We start from the raw sequence: 10,628 nt of genomic DNA on the forward strand, positions 1-10,628 counted from the left end.
GGCTGCTACAGACTTGCTTTTGTTTCAAACAGTATATGTTCAACTCCTATAAGGACTCCTTTCCTGTTGTCCCTCAGCTCCCAAAATCAGATTGACAGTGCAGCGGATATGTACTATGGTTATGAATACTGTAGGAATTGCTACATCTTGATCTATGAATATTGATATGCAATAATGGTATGAACACTGTATATGTGACTAGGTCAGTGAGGGGAAGATTTTTTTGTACTGGGTTATAAGACTGTCCTGTGTGAATGCATTGTGCTAACTTGAACTTGGCTTAGTGGAATGTTTTATATACCTATAATGCTTGAATTCAATGGGAACTGTACAGGACTGCAATATAATGACTTCCCAGATAAGAATACCTACATACACACTAAAAGGACAGTGGAGGCCAGCTGTTAGACATAGGGATCCTACATTTAGTCTCCAACATGCCGTAAATCTTGTTTTGCCAGGCTGGGAACTAGAGATCAAAAGATTAAAGAGTTAAAAAGCCGGGAGGAGGGGGAGTGACTTATCAGTGAGCTGTCTAAGCAGACAGGCTGTCAACCAAGGAAGGAAGGAGTCCAGAGGAATTGGGCATTCTGAGATTCACAGAATGGTAAGCATTAGGAGAAAGTAGGCATGGACTTTATTCTGATTTATCGTTTTTAAAATGTTTAATCTGAAATGGTTTTGTTCTAAATAAATTATACTTTGCTTTAAGGAAGCTGATTGGTCACTAATTACCACTGTCATTGCTCAGAGGGAATAGAACTGGGCCTCAGCTGAAGTCAGACCTAAGGTGATCACAGCTGATATACAGGTTACTGCCACCCAGCACCTGGTCTGAGAATAGGAGAAACACATGATTTCACCCCAAGAAAAAGAGAATTGCCTGAGGCCCAGAGGGGGTGCGCTCAAAAAGATCAAAGTGGATGAAGTGTAGTTAGCCTGGTAATCGTGATACAGATCATTCTCCCAAACAAGGTGCAAGAAATAATTCTACTGATTAGTATCAGTTAGAATCTGGGGAGACTAAATAGATGGCTTGGTATAAGAGGAAAAACCTTGGGAGTGTCTATTATCTGAACTGACTTACTTTCACCCTTTAATCCATTTCCCAGATCATCTGCAGAAGTCACTGTCAAACAAATATTGCATCTCTACAAGACAGTCCACTAGGTCTGCAGCTCAGATAAATTACGATTTCAATCATCTATAAAATGAGACAGCAGGACAGTTAAGGATTTTTAATTCATATCCATACTTAAAGGTCTATTCTGGATTTTGGATACAAGATCTTCAGGAGTAAAAGGCTTTTCTATAATTTAAAAAAACAAAGACTGAAGTGCCAGAGGATCCTGAGGACAAAATGCTTGTATGAATAAAGTATATTAAGTGCCATTGACTGTGGGAACTGTGAGCCACTAAAATCGTGTGTAGGTTCCTCGCAATCTGCAAATATACGTGTATCATATAACTTGTATAGTATTTTTAGCGGTAGGCATGCCAGAAGCACTTTTGGCTATTGCAGGTATATAGCATCACTGAAATGAAGCTGCCATTTGGTGGTTTGCCTATTTTTGTGAATTTGGGAACCCATTTTGTCCAAAAGAATTTTACATCGTCTGTTGTTGGATCAGTAATGAAACAAGCAGATACCAATACAAGCACAAACCTATTTAAACAGGACAGTCCAGAGGTAAGTAATAATTGGTGCTGTTGGGAAGAGTAGTGTTTTTACTGACAGTCTTTTTGCAGTCTGAATTTTGTCAATCCCCAATTTTCCTCCTACATTCCATCATCCTTTATGCGTTTGCATTGTAATTGGAAATGTTTGTTAAAAATACACTGATATCTGGAAGGGAATGATTAAATATTTTTACAAGTGTCTTTCTTTGTTTCTGCTTTTAACTTGGCAGGAAAGGGGTTTGGAAATGTAATCTTGTTTCTGTCAGGGGAAAGCTCTTGGACCGTTCTCCTGTAGGTGATGCAAAGAAACTCAAGTAAAATACAAAACCTAAGGTTAAAATTCAGAATGGGACATTGCTTTCTTTTTTCCTTATTGTGTGTAATAAGAAACCCCCCCCCCCCACGCCGGTCCTCTAAATAGCATTACCCTAGATTGTGGTTGGAGTGAGATCACTTGGCCTTAAAGATTCCATGGCAGTTGGAGACAACTACAGTGAAGAGAACAGCTGGCCACAAGTTGGAAGCCATTACTGTGTGAGAAAGGAGGTGGATTATAAATTACTGTCATAATTGGTTAGCTATGCTGCTGCTGCCACCACTATATTACAAAGGAGTACCCTGATGTTCTCAGTGTTGCTGGCACCCAGAAATGTTACCATTTTTCTGCAGGGGTCCCTAAACCCCTAGGGCTGCTGTTGAGGGCCTATGGTGATGAGACATAGAAGTGAGAGTTAGGAGACCAGGTAAAGCAATCCTTGCTGTTTTTCTAACTTTGAGATTACAGCGTTAGAGGGAACTAAAGTTGAAAGCTTCCTGGTTGAGGGGACAAATAGGCCAGTGATTGCATCCAGCCCACTTACAATTACTGTATACAGGAACCCACAAGCCCAGCTGAGTGTCAAAAACTGATTCAACAACCTGCTGATTAGGAGTTGCTATGTAAGTAGCATCTGGGATCGGGATGCAGATGTGAAAGAGTAAATGGTTATATTAATTTAGTGGATGTCTTTGCCAAGGTGGTTCACCGGCCTCCTGCTTGGGCTCAGTGTTGGTGCACCCGTTGCTGCCCTCCAGGAACAGTCTTAGCAAGAGGCCAGCAACTAGTGCCCATACTTTAAATTGTGTTTGTGAGTCAGATCTGCAAAGACTCTGTAACGGGGGTGACATGACAAGCCCATAGGCTGCCCAACAGCATTCTAGAGAGGCAGCCTCTTGGACAGGGCCTCCAGGGAGCAAGCTGGGCTTTCCCTAGTTCCTCCTACTGGCTGCCAGGGGCGACTTGGAAGAAAACTGAGCTTACAGGCAAAGCTGCCTGTTCTTCCCTCTCTCGCCCCTCCGGCTTTGCCGCGCAGCCGGACAAGCGGCGGAAGGAGGAGGCTGTAAGCAGGGCTGCCTCGCACCTGCTGCCCCGCCCCGAGCAGTAGCTGCCTCCTGCGAAGGGTAACGGGGGAGAGCGGGGAGCACGCAGGCGAGGCAGAGTAGGCCCAGTCAGACACGCTGGGTGAGGGAGCCAAAGGGGGCAATTAGGAGAAGCGAGAGAGGGAGGAGCCCAGGCGGAGGGAGGGAGTGAAGGGGGCGGAGTATGGACAGAGGCCGCGGGAACTTGCCTGTCAGCGAGCCACCTGGAAGTCAGCGGCAGGGGAGAGAGCGACCCCTTAGCCCTCCGCAGCTGCCCTCCTGCCGCGGGAAACCAGCCCGGCTCTCCCACAGCACAGCCCTGCAGCTGACATCCCCCTACATACCCCTCCCCCAACACGCACCTATACACCCCCCATGTCCCCCGCGGCCGAGCCACACACACCCCCAACACCACCCCATTTACACCATCGCCGCCCCCCATCTCTCTCTCCCCGCGGAGCCACACACACACCCTTACCCCACTCCCGCTATCCCCACCCCGCGGAGCCACCCCCCCCTTTACACCACCCGCCATCTCCCTCTCCCCGCGGAGCCACCCCCCCTTACCCCCTCCTTCTATCCCCATCCCTCCTTATACCACCCCCCTCTCCCCCAGAGGAGCCACTTCCCTTACACACACCCCATCTCCCTCTCCCCGCGGAGTCACCCTCCCTCTATCCCCACCCCGCGGAGCCACCTTACACCGCCGCCTTCCCCATCCTAGGGAGCCAAGGGTGCCCACACGTCCCTTCCCCGCCGCCCCATGCAGCTCACCCCGCGGCCCTCCACAACCTCTACCCTTCTCCAGGCCACGCAGCCAACCCCCCTTTCCTTATTCCTTCCCTCTATGCAGCCCCCGTGCACGCACATACCCCGTCCCCTACTCCCTATGCAGCCAACCCCACCCGCTCCCCTGCTCCTTCTGCACCCCACGCCGCCAACCCCGCCCCCTACTCCTGCACCCCACGCCGCCAGCCCTTCCCGAACCGAACCCCACCACGCTCTGCCTGCCTCCAACCTGCACGCACAACTCTTTGCAGCGCTCCGGAGCCGGGTCCCCGCATATTCCCGCAGGGGGAGCCGCTGCCTCATGCTGCCGGTTTTTGCAGGGACAGGAGACCGCAAGGGGAAGTTGTGCATCAGTCTGTACGAGCTCTGCACTGGGCTACGTGACTTGGGACACAGCCAGCCTCCTGGGGTGTGAGCAGTGCTATATAAAAGGCTGGACACCTCCCCAAGCTAAGACTGTGTCTGCAGTGCAGCTTCTGCCCCTCTCCTCCCGGCAGGTAAATGCAGGCTCCCTTGTCTCTAGCGGCAGAGTGCATCTGGGATAGTGGATTAGAGGTTGTGACCTGCAGGGTGATAGGGGATTATGTAGATGTGTGTAATAGCCTCTGCCGGTTGTGGTACCTAAATTGCCTCACTGATGAGATTGTAACTGGACACCCTTCGTTTCAGGTCTACAGTTGCCGCTATGGCCAACTTGGGCTTTTTCCAACTGCTAAGGAAAAACAAAGAAGTAAGTTTGCAAAAGAGCGTTGTCCTAAAATGATCCGAGCTGCCTTCCTGGCACTGACGAAGAGTCCTATGAACAAGTGCATGTTGAAGAGGTTACATTAAAACGTGAGATTTGCCAGATTAATAAAATGCACTCGGTAAAATAAAATGATGAATGTGCAGAAGTTGAAGACACACTGGAAGTGAGATGGTGCGATCGGCATATATGTTATGCCTTCTTTGCGGGAGTTTCACTTGCTTTAAAGCTTTTTAATTCATGTCTCCAGTGTGCATGGACCACCAAGAGAGACATTTGGTTCTTGAAAGCTTTGTTTTCTAACTTTTTGTCTTTCAGCTCATTCCTTTGATTGGTTTTGTGGGCGTGGCAGCAGGTGGGGCTCTAACTGCTTCTCTGTATTCCCTATGCACCAAAAGTGATGTGATGTAAGCATAATCTATTCCATATTTCTCTGAGTTATATGCTTGGTATTGAGTTTTCTTTGCTAAACAGATACCCTGAAGTCAATGAGGTGTATCAGAGTGGGGAGGGGGGAATTAGGGAAGATCTGACACTCAGCAGTTTTTTTAAATTAATGTCTTAATCTTACAGATCATTAATTCTTCTATTATATTTTTGTAAAGAATTTACTCCAGTCTGTTATTCCCCAAACTGGATTAATTTTTGAATTTGTTGCTCAGAAAATTTATTTTTTGTCTTCACTATAAATGTAGTTTGAGCTAAAATGTTCTTGTGCAAAGTTTTAAATAGTGAATTCAAATAGCATTTAATATGTCTCAAATAGAGGAATGTGTTGAAAAGGAATCATTTTTACAACATATATCTGTCTTTTTACATTTTTTCTTCTGAGACAGAGGTACACAGATCACAATATGTCATTTCCAATAGCCAATAATATTCAGACTTTAAAATTTTAATTTTGCTAACACCCACTTAATTCAATCATCTAATGGTTTGGAAAAAATGAATCTTAATTTAAGATTTAATAACCTTGTGCCTTCAGTTAAAGGCGGCTTTCAATATACAGTGTAAATCCTCAAAGATTTCTGGCGGTTGTGGATGGCCTCTCAGACTGTCTCAGATCTCTTACTGGTACTGGTTTTAAGAGCTGCATTCTGGCTCACAGAAGTGCTGACTGACTGGGACGCAGAGGTGGAAGGTCCTATGGAAGACCATGCTTAATACTTCTAGCCAATAACCCAGCCTTCACTTCCTTTACCATCTCATTCAGTTTATTTCACATAACCTCATTCAAGGTATTTTATTAATAACTCTCTCTTTGAGATATTAAATCAGATCATTAAATAACAGACAGCTATTGCTCATATCTAGATAGCAGGATTTTGATACCCATTATCAGTTACTACTTTTTTTCTTTAAAATGGTTTGACTATTAATTTAGGGCCCAAGCTTGAAACATTGAAGTCCATGGCAGTTTTAAAATTGACCTGTGAGCATGACTGGGCTTTTAGCCATAAGGCTAAGAATTCCAGTAACTGTTACCTAAACCACAACATGATATTATTATTAAGCAATGACAGCATGTCTGAGATACAAACTACAAATAAAAGCCAGTCCCTCTGCCAAGTTAATGGCCTAATGCTGTAAACCTCTATTCATGCAAGTAGTTTTTCTCATGTCAATAGTTACACTGAAGCTAGTGAGACTACTCAGCTGACTAAGGGTGTGCAAGATCAGGCCCTAAAACATTGTCTTTGTTTTTCCTACAATGAATTTCATAATTCTTTTTTAGTGTTAACAAGTCTGGCAATCCAGAACCTTGGGAAAATGTGAATCCTAACCAGGCTCAAAAGGTAACGAATAAAATAATTTAGTCCATAAAAGTTGGTATTGAGTGTAGTGCCAATTAACTATAGTCTATTTCATTAGAGATTAAATGAATGTATATAAATATATTTAGAGCGTATGAGTTAGCAGAATGTTAATAGAAGAATACAATCAAATCTTCATTCGTGGTCTAATTCTGCAAAGTGCTGAGCAAATGCAACTCCTATTTACTACAGTACACTGATTTCAGTGTGTGTTTTGGGTATACATGGCTAAGTCCTGTGTGTTCATAAAATCAGAAATAACCTAATATTATGGTTCTTAATTACTTCATTCTTAAAGTCTTAAGATATTTGTGGAGAGTCAGGCTTAATAGGCAAAAAATTATTGTGAGTGGTGTAACTATTTACTGTGCATAGATTGTAATGTTTTTTCATTTGAAATGCTAATGTTTTATTTGATGATTAATAAAGAAAATATATTGCTCAATGGTACTTCTGTTTACTTGTAAAAAGAGAAAGTAAAGTTACTTATTAGAAGACTTCCTTCATACACAAGAGATTGTATAAATTGCTGTATAGTGTAAAAAACCTACAAAACTTACTATATATTTAGAGAGGATAACTGTTTGGTTTTTAATAATTTGCTCTTCGTATTGTTCTTTTTATTTTTTAGCTTATATCAATCAACCAGGAGTGGAAATCCATAGAGGAGCTGGAGAAGGTCAAAAAGATGATGAAGTGACAAGTTGCCATTGCCTCAAAAATGTACTCTATGAATCTAGTGGAATCATTTCTGCACAAACTCGACTACTGAAATCAGTGTGCGGAAATGCTTCTGCTACGTTTTTAGGGTCTCCCTACATTTTTGGACTCTGGATGAGGAATTTCATTTTGTCTTAGTGGTTACTTAGAAAATCCACACAGTCCAAAAATAAACATCTCTTTCAGGTACTCATTGTTTCAACAGTCATGTTTAACTTGATGTACAATGTTCAATATGCAGAGTATTAACGGGGTGGAAAATCCTTCATTCATATATGAGCTTTTTAGAATGCTGAATTATTTTTCTTAAAATATATATAATTTTGTAAATTTTCTAATAAAATGGGCACTTATGTTTAAATGTTTAGATTTATTCAAAATTCCCTGTGGCTTCAAAAAGATCAGGAGCAAGACCATAATGAGTGTGAAAGTGTCAATATTCTTTTAAAAGATCCTCTCCAAAATAAGAACTCTGGTCTGTTGCTTCTTAGTTCTTTATACCATATTTCAGTGATGTGTGCTAATTTTACCGAGATGCTATTTGTACATGGTAGCATAAGTGGTCATAGTAGAAAATTTGGCTTCCAGTTCAGATTTGGTGAGTCCCAATCCTACAAAGACTTACACATGTTCTTAACTTTGCACTGTGTCAGTTGTACCATTGACTTCAGAGGGACTACTCAGTGCATAAATTTAAGCAAATGTGTAAGTCTTTGCAGGACCAGGTCCTAAGACAAATTATCAGCACTTCAGTATGAGTGAAACAAGAGCAAATCTTTTGTATTTGTAAGTTCCTGCTGTTTATTCCTGTGAAAATTTTATTAAAGTAAAATGAAGATTAATTTGGAGTGGACATAAAACTTTATTAGAATAAGTTTTATTATCCTCTTTTTATTGTACATACAAGTTTAAGCATAGAATACAGATTCCCAGAAGACATTTTTAAATGATTTCTAGATAAAGCAAACAACCTTAATAGCATGTACCAAGAGAAAATCAACAAAGATTACATTAGGAGTAGGATCCTATATAAGTCATTTCCTGTTTAATAATTTACATTTTTTTCTGAAGATTGGTTAGTGCAGAGATCTGTAGGTATTCCTTCTCCTTTATGTGCCTTTAATTTTGGAATAATTGCCGAAGAGGGTATACCTTCCAGAAAGGTTTTCCTTCATTGTGTCATGACGCATCCTCACTCCAGACAGTATCACATGTACTGACTGTGTGGTTTCTAACTATATTGTATTTCTAAAGTGCATAACGTTTTCTGGAATCACAAGTTTGTATGGGTGAAGAAATCAAAGCAGGAATCGTTAGATGAGCTACACTGGAGAATGACTTGCTTTCTGTGGGAATAACTTCTCTAAATTTAGAAAAAAATCCCCCAAATGCTAGCAGTTGTCAAGTGCTATAAATTATTCAGCCACCGTGCAAACAAAACTGAAAGTAAATAATGAAGCCATACACCTAGACTGAGTTAATGTGGCTTCAGAGTTCTCAAAGCTTGTTTGATTTTGAGAAATAGAAAATAGTTACAATACTGTTGTGCTGCATTTTTTACAGATGTGGCAGTAAAGTTTATTTTTTACAAGTAAGGATGACTCAGCAGCATACAACTGATGTAAATAACTCCAGTCCTCCCTAGCTTCAGAAAAACTTTCATGTGTAAGGACAAGTGGAATTATCAGACTTATAAACTTTTCTTTGCTAAAATTACAAATTTAAGAGGAGTGGCATCAGAAGATCCCTAGATGTGCAACCACAAAAGTTCACCTTCCAGTCCTCTAGAATATTGGCTTTTGTCTTGTTAAACAGAGAGGCATTTTTAATATAATTGTGTGCAATCTAATAATCTACTCAGTGTTTCTACATTTTTTTACTGGAATGTGCTCATCAAAAGTGTGCAGTGCTCTGAGTAAATAAGTTAATTCAACATTTTTGTCTGTCAGCAAATCACTTGTCTCCTGTAAAAACTGGATCTTGCCATGAAGGGTCTACCTACACTAGAAAAATAAGTGTAGGGCAATGGTGATATATAATGGAATGCTACAAAGATCAAATATAGGGGTATATCATTCTTATCTTGATATGTAGGCATTCCCTCATATCTCTCCCTTACCCTCTCCAGTAATGGTATTAGCAAGCAAGGCCCCAAAAAATATGAAAAAATCCAAGATCATTTTTAATTTAGTCTGGAGTGAATGTACCATTTTCTCCACACGAAAAGTCAAATGTGCAGCAATATAAACGGGCGGCTCTATGTATTTTGCCACCCCAAGCACGGCAGTCAGGCGGCTTTCGGAGGCACGCCTGCGGGAGGTCCGCCGGTCCCGCAGCTTCAGCGTACCCGCCGCCAAATTGCCGCTGAAGCCGCGGGACCAGCAGACCTCCCACAGGCAGGCCACCGAAGGCTCCCTGACTTCCGCCCCCACAGCAACTGGCAGGCTGCCCACAGCTTGTCGCCCCAGGCACGCGCTTGGTGCGCTGGTGACTGGAGCTGCCCCTGAATATAAAACACAAGTGGGGAGGAAGGTTGTATAACTCAGTCAGGGGAAAGCATGTGAGCACTTAGAGCAATCCAGCCACTTCACAGGACAAAAAGAAGTCTCTGGTTTCCTTCCCTACACTATAGCTTCTTTCATCCTGAATATTATTATTTAACATTTATTTTGCAGTAGCACCTGAAACCCAACCACATTGGAGCTCTGTTGCGCTGGGCATTGTATGGACTTCCAGAAAATGACAATCTCTGCCCCAAAGAACTTACTTTATACGTCTGTAGCAATTGAAAAGCACTTTACAAATATTAACTAACCTTTAATTACCTCATGTGAGGTAGGTATTATACTCACTGTGCTGCTGTGGAATCTGAGGTACAGATGTGAACTTCCTGAAGTCACACAGAAAATCTGTGGTAATGCTTGGAATTAGAACCAAGAGTCCAGACTCCTGGTGCCCTGATCTAATTGGTAAACAACCTTGCCACTCTTTCTCATATTAGATAACATTAACAACACCAGTAGTGGGAGATTACCTCATGTGGTTACTAATTGTACCCTAATGGTCTGAAAAATAACATGATTAATGCCCGAGCAGTTGACCAGTAAACTGTTGGTGGTGTTTGCTGTTTATGTGGCTACCTCATGGCACTGTGCCAGCATACTTGCTAGGCTGGTGCCAGATGGGTTTGATGTCTTGATGGCCCCCATATGGCTCACAGCATTGGACAGGTAGATGATCAAGGGCTGTAATTGTATATCAACTTCAGAGACAAGACAGAAAAAGCCATTGTGACATGGAGCTGTTTCAGAGATCAGAATTTTAATGAAATCTAAGTTTATAAGGCTTATGGTAAGAAAATATTAATTCTGAGGTAGGCCCACATTTGTAAGTAAGGCTTACAGCCTCATCAAGGAATCTTGGGAATAATGGCTTCCTTAGTCTTCTGCAGAAAGGAAAGGTTGAAAGCCAGTTAAGCAATG

General features: G+C 42.2%; 1 protein-coding gene across 1 annotated transcript; it reads left to right on the forward strand.

Moving 5' to 3' along the window:
* The first annotated feature begins 4,522 nt into the window (after positions 1 to 4,522).
* On the forward strand, positions 4,523 to 7,988 carry C10H15orf48 (chromosome 10 C15orf48 homolog). The gene is made up of 4 exons (XM_065411843.1): positions 4,523 to 4,597; positions 4,931 to 5,019; positions 6,348 to 6,408; positions 7,058 to 7,988. The coding sequence occupies exons 1-4, from the start codon at positions 4,553 to 4,555 to the stop codon at positions 7,124 to 7,126; spliced, it is 264 nt and encodes an 87-aa protein (XP_065267915.1). The 5' UTR covers positions 4,523 to 4,552; the 3' UTR covers positions 7,127 to 7,988.
* The last annotated feature ends 2,640 nt before the right edge of the window (positions 7,989 to 10,628 follow it).

Source organism: Emys orbicularis, chromosome 10 (genome assembly GCF_028017835.1).
Source record: "Emys orbicularis isolate rEmyOrb1 chromosome 10, rEmyOrb1.hap1, whole genome shotgun sequence".
Classification (NCBI taxonomy): Eukaryota; Metazoa; Chordata; order Testudines; family Emydidae; genus Emys; species Emys orbicularis.